The sequence below is a fragment of the Mixophyes fleayi genome, chromosome 10 (assembly GCF_038048845.1).
Source record: "Mixophyes fleayi isolate aMixFle1 chromosome 10, aMixFle1.hap1, whole genome shotgun sequence".
Taxonomy (NCBI): domain Eukaryota; kingdom Metazoa; phylum Chordata; class Amphibia; order Anura; family Limnodynastidae; genus Mixophyes; species Mixophyes fleayi.
This window is the reverse complement of record NC_134411.1, coordinates 37,839-59,054: the sequence shown is the minus strand read 5'-3', so window position 1 is coordinate 59,054 and position 21,216 is coordinate 37,839. Positions and strand designations below refer to the sequence as shown.

The following is a 21,216-nucleotide window of genomic DNA, read 5'->3' as shown; positions in this document are numbered from 1 at the left end:
ATATTACTAAGCTGATGATTGCCCCACATAGTTCCAATGTAGACCTCCATAGCCCATAAAAGCCATTTGTACTTCAGTTTAACCTACTGGATTCCAAATGTGCATCCTTCTAAAAGATTACACATTTCCTTTTTTTAATCATTGTAAAACACCAGAGTATTTTAGAAGTTCAGTTTTATTATAGTGTTTGTTTCCAATTATAAATAGCTACAGAATATGCTGGCACTATATAAGTGCATGTTAATGATAATATATCTCTGATTTTAGGGACACAAATTCCTTCATGCTTTTCTGGCAAGTTTTCAATACAAAATTTTTTTTTAAAAAAAAATTAATCAAATTAGCTCATGTCATAAATATAGCGTAATCAGGAGAATTATGATAACAACATTAATGTGATCAATCCTAAAATCTGAAGTTGCTTTAGATAACATAGTTTCCAGCAAATCACTGGGTGTAAACAAAGAAGGGGTTAATGCATTCTGATGTAAGCTTTATGTTGGATAGCGTAGCTCCAAGTCATTGACTTTAGGTTGGTGCTATAAAAAAACTCTTTGACCCGGTGTGAAGATATAAAGAATACAGTATAACATTTCTAAATGAATTAACCAACAATATTAGATAATATATGAACGTTGTTGATGTCTTACATATATGCCAATAGCTTGTGTTTAAAGGAAAGGTTATTCTAGAAGCAGAAAAGGGCTAACTAATATCTACCGGACAGTAAACCAGGTCTCCCAATTCCAGAATAATCTTTAAAAAGTGTCCAACACATTTCGTTGCTGTATGCTGACTCTTTGTTTCACCAATGCACGTGTTCACGTGTTTGACCATTCAAAATAAAGAATTATAAAAAAAAAAAAAGCATCCAATACAAAAACGCTGTGAGCTGAATTGTATCAAACATTAAAACAAGAAACTTTTTTCAACTGATATTTTATGATCTTTTTTGTACTGTAGGAACTAGGGTTACAGTGAAGGGCCACAGTTTTAAAGCTTATATTGGAAATAATGACCCTCATCCTAAGGAATCATGGGTTTTATTTTAGAATTCAGAACCAATGTGTCTGCGTCTGTTACATTCATAACTACACTAAAGTTGCCTACATTTTTAGAATGAGTTCAATTAAAAATAATCAGGTAATAAATAGTATATGCTATCACTGTTACATTTCACCTTGCACTATTCAATAATAAATGATTGTAGTAATATAAATACAGGTCACAATGTGTAACAACTACTGGATCTCAGTTACATCAATGACGCCCAGTAGAAATTTTTTTCATAAAAATGGAAGTAAAACATTCTTGACAAAACTTTGGAAAACAACAACTCTCCAGTACTGAAAATGTTATGTGTAATGTTTTCACATAAATATCATTTTTACACAATATCTTCCCTGTATGATTTTTAAATTAAACAATTCAGCATACAAATCAATGGCGGAACTACAGTGGGAAAGAACAGAGCGAATATCCTGTTCCTGAGCGGTGCACCGGAAGTGGGCGGAGCATGCATGCCCAGATGATGCCGCCGTTCTCTTTCTAGAAGAGAGCGGGTGAAGCGGAAGGTTAGAGCTATGGGGCAGGTGAAATGGCTAAGTCATGTGTGCGATGACCTAGACCAGATATTGGTCTAGTGGTGTTAGCATACGTAAGAGATCTGCAGGGAACACCAGTATATCCGACATGACCAGGATCTCTGGTCCAGTGGAAGTTAAGGTGAGATATCACTTCTGTCTGTATATTATTTAAAACAAAAGAAAAGATAGTATGGCACTCTAAAACAAACAATATATAAATCATTATATGTCCACATATACATATTTTTTTTTGCACAATGCAGCTATATTCACATTGGCAGGTGCTTATCCCAATATACACTATATGGACAAAAGTATTTGGCCACACCTAATTATTGAATTGAGGTGTTTCAATCAGACTCGTTGTCAGAGGTGTATAAAATCAAGCACCAGCCATGCAGTCTCCATTTGCAAACATTTGTGATACAAAATGAGTCGTTCTGAAGACCTCAGTGACTTCAACCGTGGTACTGTGATAGAATGCCACTATTGCAATAAGATGGTTCATGAAATTTTAACCTTGCTGGATATTCCACGGTCAACTGTAAGTGATATTATTAGAAAGTGGAAGCGTTTAGGAACAACAACAACTCAGGCATGAAGCGAAAGATCACAAAAAAATCACAGAGTGGTGTCAACGACTGCTAAAGTGCATGATGCGTAAAAGTCGCCAACGCTCTTCTGATTCCACAGCTGAAGGGCCCTGAACTTTCACTGGCCTTAATGTAAGCACAAAAACTGTGTGACGGGAGCTTAATTGAATAGGTTTCCATGGCCAAACAACTGCATGCAGCCTCACATCACCAAGACCAATGCCAAGCGTCGGATGGAGTGGTGTAAAGCACACCGACACTGGACTGTGGAGCAGTGGAAACGTGTTCTGTGGAGTGACGAATCACCCTTCTCTGTTTGGCAGTAAGATGGGTTTGGCGGATGCCGGGAGAACCTTACCTGCCTGACTGCATTATGCCAACTGTGAAGTTTGGACAAGGCTTTTTATCTCCAGTGAAGGGTAATCTTAATGCTTCAGCATACCAAGACATTTTGGACAATGCTATGCTTCCAACTTTGTGGTAACAGTTTGGGGAAGGCCCTTTTCTATTCATACATGAGTGTGCCCCAGTGCACAAAGCAAGGACTACAAAGACATGGTTTGATGAGTTCGGTGTGGAAGAACTTGACTGGCCCGCACAGAGCCCTGACCTCAACCCCATCGAACACCTTTGGGATGAACTGGAACGAAAATCGCGATCCAGGCCTTCTCGTCCAATATCAGTGCCGTCCTCGCTGATCCCGTCAGTCAGGGAACGGACGCCTTCCTTCTTCTGGGCCGCAGCGGTCTCTTGCTAGGCAACAGACGCGCTGCGGCTTCCGCTCCAGGGTCCCATCGGGCGCTAGGCAACGGGACGCTACCTATTCTGCGGGACACCCGCCTCCTGGCTCCTCCAATCATAAGCTGACCTTTCCTATTTAAACCTGGCTCTAGCGCCATTAGGGTGCCAGAGTAACAGGTTCTATACCAAGTATCCTGGTTCCCCTGCTCCATTGTTCCCTACTGTGCTACCTCTGTTTCCTGTTCTTCGTTGTGTCCCGGCTTGGCGACCATCCTATTATCTGTGAGACCCCTACTGTACTGCGACCTCGGCCTGTTGACTACTCTTTTCGGATTCTCCCTGGTACCGTTCATTCCCGATTGGCTCGACCCGGACCGTCTGACCCTTCTACACTACACCGGCAACTGACTAGTAGGACCGCGACCTGCGTGCCTTGTGCAGCGAAGTCCAAAACCTCCTTGCGGGGGTCCCTGGGGGACACCAGGGGTATGTTAGACTCCGCACCTGCTAGTTCAGTGGCGCTAATACCGGTTAGTGTTTGCTCTGCTATATTCCTCAGAAGGCCTTCGGCCTGACATTATTCACTTAATGGAGGATGTCCTCTCCTCCAACCCTGGAAGATTGGTTCAATAGAATCAACTTTTACATTATTATATTTTATTTATAAGGCGTCACAAAGGGTCTGCAGCGCCGTACAGATACAGTAAAACAGTACAAGGCAAATACAGGAAATTACAATAAAAGGCAAAAACATAATAGGGAAATCCGTAATATACACAGCAAACGAATAGCCAAACCAGCATTGTATGAAGTGCCTGTCAGGGCATAGTCCTTTACACTTAGAGGTGGGGAGCAAATTAGCACAATCTGAGCCTGTATCCAGGAGTGTGGGTGTAGAGAACAGGATCAGAGCCACAGGTTGAGGATAGGAGTCAGGAAGCAGGTCAGCTGGTGGCTTAAATAATGAAAAGAGGAGGCCATGTTCATGAGAGGTTACAAACTAAAGGTAAACAAACAGGCTGACAAAGAATCGTTGGCCCTGGTTGACCCTGCCCCTCCTTCCCTTTGATCTGACCCCTCGGCCGCAATTTAAAGCTATGTAGATTGCTGATGGGGGGGGGGGGGGGAGGGGGCATTGCCCCCACCCTGGATCCGCCACTGGGTGGGGGTGGGTTAGGAGCAGGGCTGGTAGGCTTTGATGGCAAACATTTTATCTGCAGCTAATGACAAGGATGAGAACTTCTGTGCTGCGAGCTTATGTAGTTGGAGTTTAAAGATTCCACTGAACACAGGTTACCATGTGAAGAGAACCATGTAGGTGTGGAGACAGGGGATAACATAGCCGACTAAGGTGAACCATGACATCGGTTATATGCAGACTTATTACCTTACATAAATGTGGTGAATTGTATCAGACAACTAAGAAAAAACTGCTTATAAATCCGAGAGCTGTTACCAAGCATGAAAGTACTGACACCATAACCTTTCATTCACCCACCTTCTGTTCCCTACTCCAGGCTATTGACCTCTCAAACACCATGTGGCTATCATCTGAATCAATACATGTCAGTTGACATCAATTATTGTAACTTATTTATATAGAATCTAAAGTAAAATAACTCAATTACTATTTAAACTGTTAAATATTGAACTGAGATGTCTGAATTGTCATAGCATGGATACTCGGATAGTGTTATTGGTGTACTGTCTTATTTCAATAAAAACAGATTGAATAAAAGATAATGGATCCTGCTACAAGAAACAGAAAAGGCTTTTCAGTCAACATATACACAACACTAAACTTCAGGATAACATCGTTCATACCTGAGATGCACCAGCTAAGACAGGGATACAGACTGGCGGCTTGACATTTCCTTTAGGAACACTCTCGTGTTTCATGTTTTCCTCCTTTCCACCAGGGACACTGCTATTTCTGCCAAGCTGACAGTAGTTTGATCTTCCCCAAGAAAAAACGATACCAGTTTCTACAAATAGACAGATATCACAAATTCACCATTAATAATGCAGTTTTCTTATTTATTTTACGAAAACATGTTTGTAAAATAAAAATATTTTATGTTTGTCTGCTGATTGTAAGGTTGTCACTTTCCATCAAAAGTGCATAGTAATCTGGCTGCATTATACAAATATATAAACACACATATATATATATATATATATATATATATATATATATATATATATATATATATATATATATATATATATATATACACACAGTGCTTTTTTTCCCATTGAACGCTGGGAACGGCGTTCCGGCACCTTTTTTTAAAAACTTTTTTTTTTTTCTCTGCGGTGCTGCTACAGTGCAGCACCGCATCTCTGTGTGTGTGTGTGTGTGTCCTGCTTCCGTCGGCCGGAAGCAGGACAGCGGGAGGAGCAGCGATCGAACTAAGGAGAGTGAAAAGAAGGTAAGTAATACTGACTACAGAAAGGGGGTAGGGGCGAAAGTAGAAGAGGGCTACAGAAAAACAAAGGGGGAGCAGAAAGAAGGCTACAGAATAGAGGGGGAGCAGAAAGAAGGCTACAGAATAGAGGGGGAGCAGAAAGAAGGCTACAGAATAGAGGGGGAGCAGAAAGAAGGCTACAGAATAAAGGGGGAGCAGAAAGAAGGCTACAGAATAGAGGGGGAGCATAAAGAGGGCTACAGAATAAAGGGGGAGCAGAAAGAGGGCTACAGAATAGAGGGGGAGCAGAAAGAGGGCTACAGAATAAAGGGGAAGCAGAAAGAAGGCTACAGAATAGAGGGGGAGCAGAAAGAGGGCTACAGAATAGAGGGGGAGCAGAAAGAGGGCTACAGAATAGTGGGGGAGCAGAAAGAGGGCTACAGAATAGTGGGGGAGCAGAAAGAAGGCTACAGAATAGAGGGGGAGCAGAAAGAAGGCTACAGAATAGAGGGGGAGCAGAAAGAAGGCTACATAATAGAGGGGGAGCAGAAAGAAGGCTACAGAATAAAGGGGGAGCAGAAAGAAGGCTACAGAATAAAGGGGGAGCAGAAAGAAGGCTACAGAATAGAGGGGGAGCAGAAAGAGGGCTACAGAATAAAGGGGGAGCAGAAAGAGGGCTACAGAATAAAGGGGGAGCAGAAAGAGGGCTACAGAATAGAGGGGGAGCAGAAAGAGGGCTACAGAATAAAGGGGAAGCAGAAAGAAGGCTACAGAATAGAGGGGGAGCAGAAAGAGGGCTACAGAATAGAGGGGGAGCAGAAAGAGGGCTACAGAATAGTGGGGGAGCAGAAAGAAGGCTACAGAATAGAGGGGGAGCAGAAAGAGGGCTACAGAATAGTGGGGGAGCAGAAAGAAGGCTACAGAATAGAGGGGGAGCAGAAAGAGGGCTACAGAATAAAGAAGGAGAGCAGAAAGAGGGCTACAGAAAAAGGAGGGAGGTGGAAAGAGAGGGCCACAAAAAAACCAGGTTGCAGAATAGGGGTGAGAATAGCTAGCGGCCATATGTGAGAAAAGTTGGTAGGCAGCCGCAGCAGGGGACATGTCAGTGTGTAACAGGTGAGTGATGTCCAGTTGTTATGTTTGTTTTATTAAATTAACATATGGGGCCTCCCCTCTAGATATCCTGCGTTTACTCCATCAGCCATCTGGACTGCAGCCTTGCCAGCCAACCAGGAGGAGGTAGGAGTTATTATTTTTATTTTACAATTGTCAAGTGTGTGAGGGGCAAGGAAGGGAGTAAATTTATGTGTGTGTATATATATATATATATATATATATAATTTTTATTTTTTTTCATAAAAGATTAATAAGACGTGAGTTCCGGCACCTTTTTTTTAACAAAAAAAGCACTGTATATATATATATATATATAAAAACACATATACTTATCCCCATATGTGTGTGTGTGTGTGTAGACGGACAGATAAGAGATAGACAGACCGACAGCAATGTGAACAAGTGTGAGATAGCTACCAGTTTGTGCAATCAAGTGGCTCCAGCCGCTCCATACTGCCCTCATCTGTTCTCCCTGGAACATAGCACTCTCTATTCTTTGAGGCTGAAGAACAAAGCATTCGGGGTGCAACAGCTGCCCGTATTTATTGCTGCCCCAAACATGCAGCTCCCCCACACCTAAAAAATAGAAAATGGGGAGAAAAAACAATCATGTTTGTGAGGTCTACTGAACCTAAACAGTTGTAAAACTCAGGAACATAAGTATCACTAATGAAGTCTTACACCTTTTATTATTGCAAAATGTTTCTTCTCAACCCTCCAGTCAACATAAACCTATTGATAAGTCTTATTTGTGCATATATCAGAAGATTAACATGTGTTTATCTGGGTCTACTATTTAGAACAGTATAAATTATAACTAAAAACAAGAAATGTGTGAAAACCAATAGAAAGATATTTACTGTGTGACAGAGATTTATGAAAACTATTGTACAGGAAAATATTGGTGCTGCCATAATTAGTTTTATTCCAGATGTCATTTTTTTAAGTTCCAGATGAGAAAAAGAAAGTGAACATCTGATTGGATGCTATGGGCAACACTGCAGTTTTCATGAATGTTTTGTCAACAACTTTTTCACAAGAGATGTCAACTCATTTTGATGAGCTTTATGGGGTCTATACATTAAAAAAATGCAGTGCCACTAAATATGCATTGCTGCAAATTGCAGAAATGTATATTTAAGCAACGCTGGAATGCATCATGCCGGGGCTACTCTGGGAGCCCCGGCGAAGTAACAGCTCTCTTGTGAAGACTTTTTCCTGCAGCTGTTTCTGCATGATTTAAGTGCTATATCAGCTTAATGCATAGACCCCTATATATATTAAGATGGAACAGGTTTCTTAACAGAGGACCAACTCATCGCTACTGTCACACTTACCTGATAAAGCCACAGAGTGGTACGACCCTGCTATCACCTGCTTTGCTTTTACATCTTCCAAACCTATGAAAATAATTGTATTTATGATTTATACATTCTGCATAGTGAATATAGCGAACATCAGAAAATTTAAAAATATTTCCATCTTCACTGGTGGCATCAGATATAATTGTACTAAACACAATTTGTTTTGTGTTGTCAATTTTCAACTGGGACTCCTATAAATTGAGAGATTTTTTGTGTAAACTTATCATTGCTATACTGTGCATGCACATGAACACTGCGTATATGTTTGTCAGTATGCAGACTTTATTGCACCTTACTCTTGCATTGGATATCGCACCCAGTGGTGCATCTTACAACTTATGACCGGAGAGCCAGAACGCAGGAGGGAAGGGGCACAGTGCAGTAAAGGCACGCTCACGTAATTGTGGCTGCGTAGCCCTGTAGGCAAATGCATACACACCTGTCTGAACGCGTATCTCTAGCAAGTGAGGGAGCACTGGTGGTACGAGAAGTAATGATGACAATCAGCAGCACTAATTGAATATTTGCGGATTGACCTGTCCAGTTCATTGCACTTAATTCATTATTGTGGCTGCTATATTATATGAAGATGCGGACACATATTCACTTTACTTAATTGATATTTCCATTTGGACTGTGGCAGGAAAGATTGATTTGATTTTTAAAGTGAAAAATAACAGCTGTTTGTATTTAATTTAATTTCACTTAATTTAATACCCTCTTGTGTGTATGACACTTCAGTACATTATTATATTGTGGTGCATGGTATCACATGGCATCACAGTGTAGTACGCAGTGGCACAGTACATCCTAAGGCAGTGTTTCCCAATCCTAGTCCTCAAGTACCCCTAACAGTGCAGGATATCCAGGTAACAAGTGAACAATTATACCACTTATGGATCTTTCAAAATGTGTCAGTCAGTAATGAATACACCTGTCCTCCAGCAAAGAGATATGGAAAACATGCACTGTTAGGGGTACTTGAGGACTAGGGTTGGGAAACACTGTCCTAAGGTATCACAAAGTACTATATTGAGGGGCAAAAGGCTTTTATTGACAATTACATTAAGTTTATGCAAAGAGTCAATATTTGCAGTGTTGACCCTTCTTTTTGAAGACCTCTGCAATTCACCCTGGCAGCTGTCAATCAACTTCTGGGCCACATACTGACTGATGGCCGCCCATTCTTGCCTAATCAATGCTTGGAGTTTGTCAGAATTTGTGGGGGGGGGTTTTGTCCACCCGCTTCTTGAGGATTGACCACAAGTTCTCAGTGGGATTAAGGTCTGGGGAGTTTCCTGGCCATGGACCCAAAATTTAGATGTTTTGATCCCCGAGCCACTTGGTTATCACTTTTGCCTTATGGCAAGGTGCTCCATCATGCTGGAAAAGGCATTGTTCATCACCAAACTGTTCTTGGATGGTTGGGAGAAGTTGCTCTTGGAGGATGTTTCGGTACCATTCTTTATTCATGGCTGTTTTCTTAGGCAAAATTGTGAGTGAGTCCACTCCCTTGGCTGAGAAGCAACCCCACACATGAATGGTCTCAGGATGCTTTACTGCTGGCATGACACAGGACTGACGGTAGCGCTCACCTTTCTTTCTCTGGACAAGCGTTTTTTTCAGGTGCCCCAAACAATCTGAAATGGGATTCATCAGAGAAAATGACTTTACCCCAGTCCTCAGCAGTCCAATCCCTGTACCTTTTGCAGAATATCAGTCTGTCCATGATCTTTTTCCTGGACAGAAGTGGCTTCTTTACTGGCCTTCTTGACACCAGGCCATCCTCCAAAAGTCTTCGCCTCGCTGTGCGTACAGATGCACTCACACCTGCCAGCTGCCATTCCTGAGCAAGCTCTGCACTGGTGGTGCCCCGATCCCGCAGCTCAATCAACTTTCGGAGACGCTCCTGGAGCTTGCTGAACGTTCTTGGGCACCCTGAAGCCTTCTTCACAACTATTGAACCTCTCTCCTTGAAGTTCTTGATGATCCGATAAATGGTTGATTTAGGTGCAATCTTACTAGCAGCAGTATCCTTGCCTGTGAAGCCCTTTTTGTGCAGAGCAATGATGACTGCACGTGTTTCCTTGCAGGTAACCATGGATAACAGAGGAAGAACAATAATTTCAAGCACCACCCTCCTTTGAAAGTTCCAGTCTGTTATTCTAACTCAATCAGCATGACAGAGTGATCTCCAGCCTTGTCCTCATCAACAGTCTCACCTGTGTTAACAAAAAAAATCACTGACCTGATGTCAGCTGGTCCTTTTGTGGGAGGGCTGAAATGCAGTGGATATGTTGCTTTTAGGATAAAGTTCATTGTCATGGCAAAGAGGGACTTTGAAATTAATTGCAATTCATCTGATCACTCTTCATGACATTCTGGAGTAAATGCTAATTGGCATCATAGAAACTGAGGCAGCAGACTTTGTGAAAAATAATATTTGTGTCATTCCCAAAACTTTTGGCCATGGCTGTAGAGGGGCATGGTACCACAGGGCAGCCTATGGCATCACTGATGTAACAATGTTTCAATGTTCAGTTTGGATTACAATATGGAGTCTAGTAGCCATGATTGTATTTACCTGCTACAGCTTTATTGAAATAAAATTTTGCAAGAAATGACAAGGTTTATAACTTTCATGCTTCATGGAATGTACGCTTAGTTTTCAATGTCATATATCTCAAGTACTTTGACTTATATAACCATCTTGTCAGTTCTTATTCAGCTCATATACAGGTCTCACATACACATATGCAACACATTTCATTAGGGTGTGCACCCAAGAAAGTTTTAACCCTAACCCAATATGAACAATCATCCATCTATCATTATCCCTGTATCATCATCTTCATTAACCCCCTAATGATATTATCATCCATCAGACCATCCATTCCCTCACCTGGGGAGCTAATCATGCATCACGTCTGAGTATCTCTGTGCTCAGCTCCTCACCTGCTTGTTCAGAGAAGTACAGACCAATCAGCCCTAACCTTAACTAAATAAGCATTAAATTGAGTGATGAATGTCAATTAGATGGAAATATTGGTGGGTCAGAGCGTAGAACTTATTATGGAGCTCTCTGCTCTGCTACTCATTTTACCATGTGTCTTCCCTTGCCAGTGCATACACCTATGTCCTCTCACCAACCTACTTCCCGAAATCACGTATTTAATAGGATCATTACACCAGTCCATAATGCAACTTAAATATCCATTTACCCCTTTTTCAATTCATATCTTTATCTTACAAGACCTTATTCAATCAATATACTTGTTCAGTACTTGCTAGATTCATGAACCCACTATGCCAAGTCTATTTTATATATGTCTTACCAGTACTTTATTAGTACAGTGCCAAGCCGAGTGATACAAAGAAAGTTTGTTCAATGACATGAAATTCCAGGTAAAGATGGCGCTGCCCAAATGAACTTACAATCTATGAGGTGTCCTTTATTAGGTTTATATACCACTCTATCCAGTCCTTATTTGATTTATATATCTAATTCCACAAAATGATAACTCAGTGACTTGTTACATACGTATAAATTGATTTCTATTAGCCTTACATAGTTATTTACGATTTCTAAATCTGTATTGGTATTTTATTTGTTTTTCCTAAAATTGAAAGTGAGAAATTTCCCTGGTGGTCCAGCGGGGGCTCCCTCACCCCTGGCAGCCAGCTTCAGTGGCTGCCGGAGGATATTCCACACTAGCCTCCTGGATGCAAGTAGATCCAGGAGGTGCAGCGCCTCTTGGGGGACCCAGGAGACTCAGTCACTTGTTGGAGCTCAAACAGCTATAACTAGCGACAGGGCAGGGACTGTTGCCCCGGGATCTGGCTACCGAGCCAGACTTCGGTACAGGGTCCCTGGAAGTAGTTTTAGGCAGGAGATTTAAAAGATAAATCTGCAGCCTCAGCCAGTCTGGCACCAGGGAGGGAAGTGGACTGAGTCCCCCCTCTCCCTGGAGCTCCCCTCTGCCACTAGCTTCAATGATAAAAGGTGTTAACCCCTCTGGGCTGATTCCCGTGCAGGCTGCAAGAATCAGTCCAGATTGGTTAAAGGGGCAGACGGCTGGATTACCTCCTGCCAAGCAAAGTCTCCAAAACTGTATAAAAAGAGGCCTGTTTTGCACTGAAATGTATTGTTGCTCCATCTGACCTTCTGATCACTAGTACCATACACTAGTGTGAACTGTCCTTATTAGGACACTTGAGCTAATAAACATCATTTGCTTCAAGAGCCTGCTTGACACCTACTTTCCTGCTGTAATTGCTGTGACCTGCAGATTAGACCCAAATCTAATCCGTTATCTGGGTGTTCTGAGGTTTTGACCCTGCGTCTAGTACCACCACTCTGCCTGCTACCCAGCAGTTCTGGCCAGTGGGGAATCATCCACAGTAACCCTGATCTACAGAAAGAGGTCGGGGGTACCAGCCCAGGTGCCCAGTGAGGGGGCACACTAGCAGCAACAGTTACCCAGAAGGACACGGTTCTGGATGCCACTAAGGAGTCCAGTGGTGGCAGAAGCTTAAGCCCCTCCTACTGTGCTTATAAAGTGCATTTGGGATAAGGAAAAGGGGACCGTGGCAAGGCAAGACCAAGTGGTCCACAAGACACAACAGACGGTGGCATAGGGGGTCCATCCTGTCACAATACAGTTTTCATAAATGTGCTGTTTTGCATAGTTTCCTGTGCTCTGGATTTAATAAATGTCTCCTACATTAAATCAGACAAAGCTAAACTTTTGTATTTGTGCCTGTTTAAAAACTCACTTTGTACTAGTAAGTTTGCCATCTATATTCACTTTGCCTACATAACTTAAGGGCTTCTTCACACACATATGCTCTAGGAAAATGGGTAAAAAAACATGAAAACTAATATGCGATTTAGAAGAAGTTTTGTGGTGCATCTTTAACACATTTTGCATGTGCCACCCGTTTACCAGCATGGTAACACAACCTATTGTACTGGTAACGTGTGCCGACACATGAGCCCATAAGAAACCAATCGTCCTATTTGAATGTGATTTTCAGGCATTATAGTAGCAGATAGAGTGAATGAGCCCTTAAAGTTTACTTTAAATGTCTACAAGGATCTAAACAAACAATGAAAGAATGTGTGACACTAAACTGCCACCCTTCAGCAAAGGTATTTTCATTTCTTTACTAATCTCAAATTCACAAGGATTTTTTTGCATGATTTTTTAACTAGTACAAAATTCCACATATGTAACCCCCCTCTAAAAATAACTGCACTTTCCATATAAAAAAAATCCTAATACTGGGGTGTGGCTTGGACGCCATTACAGACGGTTCAAGTATTGCAGAGCGCTTCACTAATTCTGCAATTAAGTTAAAGCCAAGGGACTTCATATAATGGCCCTTTAACTACAACAAAGGCTAAACCCTCCAGGCACATGCGGAGACCCTTGGAGCCATGCCAGACGCAACACAGGCTTGACTGTGACCACCTAACTATCCTGCCTGGTCTCTTGCCTGAGCTGACACTCCACAAGACCCCATCGAGCAGCTAGTACCTTGTGCTACCAGGAGACCTTCAACAAAAGAGATTGCCACACCTTACCCTGATCTAGAGTCTCCAGACCCTTCAGCTGTGCCCCCGCGATACACGGCCTGCTGTCGCCCTCACAACCGCGGCCTCCAGTGAGACAGACATCCGGCCCGCCTGACCTCCGGCTCGCGGAAGCCGACTTCAGGTCGGCGATTACATGCCTGGCACCTTCAGCAATTTATGGGAAGACACAATTTTGAGCGTCAGCTCCAACTCTAGCGTACAGCTCACCCTTCATCTCTAAATCAAACGGGCTAATCTACCTTGGACCCTGCAGCCTCTTCAACCACACCAGAGTCTAGATCGAAGAGGGAGTATGGCCAGACAAAGAGGAGGGAGCTGAGGCTACCTTACATTGCCTAGACAAACATTGAGGCCAGGTGAACATAAAACTGTTTGCTGCTATTATCTCACCCCTAGTAAGGAATTGTGCTAGCTTCACAACTGGTGGCTACTCTAGGTGCTCCTCACCATTTGAAATATCGCTAACATATAGGGGATACCTCCTAACCTTCCCTGGCATACCAGCTACTCGTCTGTTTTAGCCTCATAAACAGCCTAATTGCAGTTGTTATATATAAAAGCAGGATATCCTGCAATATAATAGGATTGGCTTTGTCTTGAGTGCTTCACACCATTGGATATAGGAGATTGTTTCCCGACAACCTATACCAGGAAAAACATTATCTGTATCTATGGGACAAGGAACCAATGTGCAATTTAGCAACTTGAATTATTAATTTGCTCGGACACAGGGGAATCTCTGGCTCTCTAACTTTATAACATCTTCCTACAACCAGGGGAGAGAGAGAACTTTCTAATCGCTAATTAGGTCCTGGTATACTTTTCACAATTACAAGTCTTGGAAAATCCAGTCGCTTTCAGACCAAGGTGACACAATGTCTCACAGAAATAAAACAAACACACCAACAGAAACAGCTTCTTTTTTCACTCAAGCTAAGAAAAAGAATTCTTCTCAAGCATCTGCATCTTCCCCTGCACATCAATTTGATTCGGATCAAGATGATGCTAACCCAACTAATAGCGCGTCTATTTCCACAGAACTGAGAAACATTCTTAAATCCACTATTCCGACACAGGTCTGCACCATTATTCAAGAGGAGATTAAAAAAGTGGTGACTGAGCTTCGCCAGGAAATAACAGCTATTGGCTCAAGAACAACAGATCTAGAGCAAAAAGGAGACGAGGTTTTCCACTTCCAAGAATTTGTGTCTACAGAATTATCTGAACTCCGTAGAGATATGGACTCATTTAAAGACCATCTCAAACACATTGAAAACAGGACCAGGAGGAATAATCTCTGCATTCGGAACATTCCGGAAGCAATAGATGGTGACCTACTACCCAAATATCTGGAGAAATCATTCCTCCACTACCTCCCGGACGCCTCCGCACTAGATGTCCAAACAGATCGAGCTCACAGAGCCCTACGAGCTAAACCTCCCACAAATCAACCACCCAGAGACGTCATTGTTCGTTTTCACTACTATAAATATAAAGAAAAATTTGTCTTGGCCACTCGAGCTGCCACCTCACTTGCTTTTGATTAGAGATGTTCACTGACCCCCCGTGTTTTTGGTTTTGGATCTGGATTAACTTGGTGTTTTGGTTTTGGCAATACCACCCTTGCGTGTTTTGGTTTTGGATCCCTATTTTTTTCTAAAATACCTATTTTTTGCTGAAATCACATAATTTTGCTCTTTTTTTCCCTACATTATTATTAACCTCAATAACACTAATTTTAAGTTATTTGCAGTCAATTTTGACCACCTCGCAGGTCACAATATTATTTTCATACACTTTGAAACAAAGACTGCAGCGACAGAACTTTTTAAAAAATGACAAGGACATGCAGGATGCTGTCTGTGTCCCGAAATATTTAGGGCCATTTTCAGGATTCTGCAACAGCATGTAGGAGAATGCAGCAGCTGCAAGAAGAATTGAATTTAGGGGAAATGTACTTTAGTCCAGCGCAGTGGAGAATACTTTCCGTGTTGTGCAAGGTGCTGAAACCACTCGAAGTAGTCACCTGTGAAGAGAGTCAAGTAATTCCCTTAATTAGACTTTTTGAAAAGAAGAAAGAGAAATTGAAGGTGAAAATGAAACGAAGCAATTCCGCTAAATATGTTGGACTTGTAGATAAAGTACTTTATTCGCTTCACCAGGATCCAAGAGTTATCAACATCATGAAATTGGATCATTACATTTTGGCAACTGTGCTTGATCCTAGGTTTAAGAGCTATGTCTTCTCTTTCTTTCCAACTGACCCAGATCTCAAGAGATGCAATGAGTTCCTGGTTGTCACACGCCGGTCCCATAGTTAGGTGCCGGCGCTGTGACTTTCCCTTTAAGAACCATGAGTCTGCTTGCTTCTGCCTCAGAGACATTACTTTCACAGGTGTTCCTGGCTACTGTGATCTGGACCTCCCCCCGAACCTCATTGGTCCTGGAGCACTATAGTAACCTCCCATAGTTATGGGCTCATTGCCTGTTCTTCGTGTTACTCTGGTTGCATTTGGATCTGGCTGTATAGCTCTCCTTCCGTGTGTCCGTTACCTGCAAGCTGCAAACTCCTCACTGCTGTTCACCTGCAAGCTGCAAACTCCTCATTGCTGTTCACCTGCAAGCTGCAAACTTCTCACTGCTGTTCACCTGCAAGCTGGAACTCCTCTCCGCTATTCATCTGCACACTAAATGAGTACCGTGAGTTGTTGCTAACCTGTGCCTTATCTATTGGTTCAACTTTACTGCTGGCTAAGATCGCTGCATCTCGCTGTTAGAGTTACTATCAAGTTACCCGTCACCTGTAGTTCCACGTCTGACACGGGTTATCCTTACTCTGCTGTTACCTGGTTACTGGACTGTTATTGTGAACTACTTGTTGTGCCGGTGGCTAGTACTTGGGCTCAAGTTACGTGTCTCTGTTCAGTTGCTCCATACTACAGCGAACTTACCATTGCAGTTACAATGAATCCTGCTACCTGTAGTTGCACGCATGTATCAGATACTACTCACGTCTTGGCTACTTCTAGGCAACATTCTACTGCATGTGTCATCCAAGTCCTTGGGTGATGTTTAACGCTTACTGCTCTACTTAATAAGAATCAGTGATTCCAGTACCACCTGCTATGTTGAGTCATCTCTACTCTCGGATCAGCTAAGTTCTATATACTACTCTGTTTGGACTGTAAGCTGTACCAGTGATTCACATTCATCTGCTGTGTGGTTCTCTATTGGATCCTAGTGTTCTTGTTTATCATCTCTGCGTTGAACTGTATATCATCTCATGCTGTTGCCAAGGGTTACCGACTATGAAGTAGCATATGTGAATTGTGTCTGCATTACTACGAATTGCTGTGTATTCATCTCTGCCAATATATATATATATCTATTTCCTTCCTGTTGTACCAACATTCAATACACTATGTTGCAGAACTACTACTTTCTCCTGTGTTATTATTGATGCTTGTAAGCCGTGAACTTATCCTGTGAATATCATTGTATTCTGCCTCCACCATCCTCGATAGTAGAGGCAGGGGATCTGCAAAAAACCTCAGAGTCGTGACACTGGTCAGCAAACTGACAGCTCAAGTGGTACATGACACAATGACGTCTCCTCCTTCAGTTTCACTGGAAACTGCTGCTTGGAAAAAACTTAGCTTTCCAAAGCACCCAGTGGTGATGCAGATAAGTCTGCACAACATTTTGACATTTGGTCTGGTCTAAAAGAATTGCCCAAAAATCGTGACAACTCTTCCATAAAATGAACTACAAATTCCATGAGGAAGGCCAATACCGGCAATTACATAAAAGTACACAGACTTCTGTGGTGGTGGATTCCAGCGGGGATGAATTAGTATTGTTTGAGGATGATGTACACAATGATGAGGGTGAATATGATGACAGTGTAGATTGCAGGTGCTGAGATCTAGCTGAGAGAAGGGAGCTAACTGATGCTGGTATGCCTGGTAATATTTTGGGTAGAATGGCGTGTTGGCAATTTTATATTTTTCTACATTAAACTTTCAACTTTATTAGCGAGGTTTTGTTTTTTTTCTGGTACAAGCTTTTTATTTACATTTTTGTTTCCCTGACTTAAAACCATTATGCACTTGAACATAGGCTTTAGCCCATGAAGTAGAATGATTAGTATCATCATGACTGAGACTGGAGAGTGACAAGGACACTGCCACCCCTCCTGTTTCTGTATGAGCTATGGCACAGTATGACTGGAGACTTTTAATAACACTGCCAGTCCTATTATTTGAATTTGTGCACTAAACACTGCCACCTATTTCTGGGTGACCTATGGCACAGCACAATGTGACTGCAGATTTAGACCAAGACTGCCAGCCCTATTATTTCTATTTCAGCAATGACAATTAGCAGTGGAGCTCTCCTGAATGTCACTGGAGACTTTGAAGTACACTGCTACCCCTCCTCTTTCTAGCTATGATGCTGCCCAAACACACTAGAGACTGCCTAGAACCGTGCTACCCCTTCTGTTTCCCTCTTTGAAATGGAGCTGGATCGCCATGGAGGGCGGTACTTATAGAATCCAAAACTTGCGAGATCCAACGACGTAACAATGACGTTTTGCCTCGTTTTCGATTCCCAGGGCGCGCAAAACTACCGAGCCGGCTCGGCTTGGTACTCGAATCTGCTAAGTTCGAGTGTGTTCAGATCTCGGGGAACCGTTTATGAGCATTTCTAATTTTGATGGGTCTGACCTACTTTGATGGGTCTGACCTCCAAGTTTACCAACATCTGGCCCCCTCTACACTACAGAAGCAGTGAGATCTTGCCCCAATCGCCAAACTGCTGCGAGATCACAAAATTCGCTACCGGTGGGGATTTCCATTCCACCTACTGGTGGGCCACGAAGGTCAGTCCCATAAGATTAAGACACCAGATCAAGGAACCACTTTGCTACGAACTCTAGGAATACCAATACTCTCAACATTGTCAACAAACACTGCTGAGGACCCAAGACCAATAGCCCCCACGGCTTCATGGACACAAGCATGAGAGACACTGATAAAAGTTCCCAAATTTGCTATTACAGGGCCCCACTGCTGTACCCAGCTGATTTGCTTGTGACACCTTGAAAGAATATTTGTGACCGAGTTCACTGTACTTTTGCATGGTCGTGAAGGAACTTGTGCCTCGTTTAGTCCTCAAGGTCTCTCAAGAAAACAAGCATACTTAAATCTCATACATCATACAGTACTGTTGTTACTTCTTGATTGATTTCTCGTTTTTGTTCTTTTATTAACGTTATTAGTATTTTTAGATCCCAAGTTGCCCCATTTTAACAATGATGTACTTCACATTAGCGAACACTTTCAGCCTTGTGACTTCAGAGACAATCTATAACCTATAGTTCTTAATATTTCCAGGATCGCCCCTTTGGTCGCGACACAAACGATCTCTTAGTTCAATCACAAGATTCAAGCTCATCATTTATACTGAGATTACGTTATTTAGCTTCGTTGCTTATATTATCTTACAGTTCTCATTTGCTATTATCTATTGACCTCATTTGTTTATCTGATCTAATGTTCCTTAAATGCATTTCATTGTATTACTTCTTCACTTGTCTCTCCCACTTAAATGTTTCTAAAAGCACACACACGTTTACTTGCTCGCAATGCCTGGGATTTCCCCCCAAGTAAGTGCCCCCACTGCTACACAACCACTCCCCACAGTCCCCAAGTAAGTGCCCCCACTGCTACACAACCACTCCCCACAGTCCCCAAGTAAGTGCCCCCACTGCTACACAACCACTCCCCACAGTCCCCAAGTAAGTGTCCCCACTGCTACACAACCACTCCCCACAGTCCCCAAGTAAGTGCCCCCACTGCTACACAACCACTCCCCACAGTCCCCAAGTAAGTGCCCCCACTGCTACACAACCACTCCTCACAGTCCCCAAGTAAGTGCCCCCACTGCTACACAACCACTCCTCACAGTCCCCAAGTAAGTGCCCCCACTGCTACACAACCACTCCCCACAGTCCCCAAGTAAGTGCCCCCACTGCTACACAACCACTCCTCACAGTCCCCAAGTAAGTGCCCCCACTGCTACACAACCACTCCTCACAGTCCCCAAGTAAGTGCCCCCACTGCTACACAACCACTCCTCACAGTCCCCAAGTAAGTGCCCCCACTGCTACACAACCACTCCCCACAGTCCCCAAGTAAGTGTCCCCACTGCTACACAACCACTCCTCACAGTCCCCAAGTAAGTGCCCCCACTGCTACACAACCACTCCTCACAGTCCCCAAGTAAGTGCCCCCACTGCTACACAACCACTCCCCACAGTCCCCAAGTAAGTGCCCCTACTGCTACACAACCACTCCCCACAGTCCCCAAGTAAGTGCCCCCACTGCTACACAACCACTCCCCACAGTCCCCAAGTAAGTGCCCCCACTGCTACACAACCACTCCCCACAGTCCCCAAGTAAGTGCCCCCACTGCTACACAACCACTCCCCACAGTCCCCAAGTAAGTGTCCCCACTGCTACACAACCACTCCCCACAGTCCCCAAGTAAGTGCCCCCACTGCTACACAACCACTCCCCACAGTCCCCAAGTAAGTGCCCCCACTGCTACACAACCACTCCTCACAGTCCCCAAGTAAGTGCCCCCACTGCTACACAACCACTCCTCACAGTCCCCAAGTAAGTGCCCCCACTGCTACACAACCACTCCCCACAGTCCCCAAGTAAGTGCCCCCACTGCTACACAACCACTCCTCACAGTCCCCAAGTAAGTGCCCCCACTGCTACACAACCACTCCTCACAGTCCCCAAGTAAGTGCCCCCACTGCTACACAACCACTCCTCACAGTCCCCAAGTAAGTGCCCCCACTGCTACACAACCACTCCTCAAGGTCCCCAAGTAAGTGCCCCTACTGCTACACAACCACTCCTCACAGTCCCCAAGTAAGTGCCCCCACTGCTACACAACCACTCCTCACAGTCCCCAAGTAAGTGCCCCTACTGCTACACAACCACTCCCCACAGTCCCCAAGTAAGTGCCCCCACTGCTACACAACCACTCCTCACAGTCCCCAAGTGCACAGGATGTACTGGTTTCCACTTTCAGAAGACATGCCTTGCCAGTCAAGCTGTCTTCTCCCCTTTCTCTTCACTTTCATCCCCCCAATAACCCCTCCCTCCCCCTCCCTGTCCTTTTTCGCCTCGGCCTGGCACCTTGCTACTCCTTTTATATTACCGTAAATTATCTTGTTTTAACTTCCACAGCTATCAACCATGATTCTCTCAGTTCTAACCATAAATGTTAGCGGTCTTAACACTCTGCAAAAACATACTTTATTGTTCCAGTACTTGAAATGTCATTCTCCACAGATTTTAATGTTACAAGAAACGCACTTTCAGCATACTCACCCAAACCTGCAATGTAAAAACTACCCCAAGGTATACTACTCTACATCTTATCAAAAGGTAATGCGTACAGCTATCCTACGCCACTATACTCTCCCACTAACAATTGACTTATCTTATACAGATCCTCAAGGATGATTTATCATTCTATCTGGTTCCCTCCTTTACACATCAATCACCCAAGCTACACTGTACACTCCCACTAATTTTCAAAACACCTTTTTCACTCAATTCTTTGCCAGACTCTCACGAATTGGGATTGGAAGGGTAAAATATAGGAGGCGACTTTAATACCATCTTAAATAAATGACTAGACCATTCACATCCAACACTATGAGATAGTCAAATGGCTCCTGAAAGCTTCAAGCTACAATATTTGCTCACTCAAGCTAACCTCTACCGA

The 21,216-nt window shown here is 43.2% G+C and overlaps 1 protein-coding gene across 3 annotated transcripts in view; it reads right to left on the bottom strand.

Moving 5' to 3' along the window:
* Positions 1 to 21,216, bottom strand: part of SERGEF (secretion regulating guanine nucleotide exchange factor) — an 88,215-nt gene that overhangs the window by 41,421 nt on the left and 25,578 nt on the right. For all 3 annotated transcript variants that reach the window (XR_012679385.1, XM_075187549.1, XM_075187548.1), the window contains exons 7-9: positions 7,782 to 7,844; positions 6,862 to 7,020; positions 4,745 to 4,905 (exon numbers count right to left, since the gene is read on the bottom strand). Coding sequence is in view for 2 of the 3 variants with exons in the window: in XM_075187549.1 (XP_075043650.1) it covers positions 4,745 to 4,905; positions 6,862 to 7,020; positions 7,782 to 7,844 (383 nt within the window). In the remaining variant the exon portion in view is untranslated. The remainder of the gene's footprint in view (positions 1 to 4,744; positions 4,906 to 6,861; positions 7,021 to 7,781; positions 7,845 to 21,216) is intronic.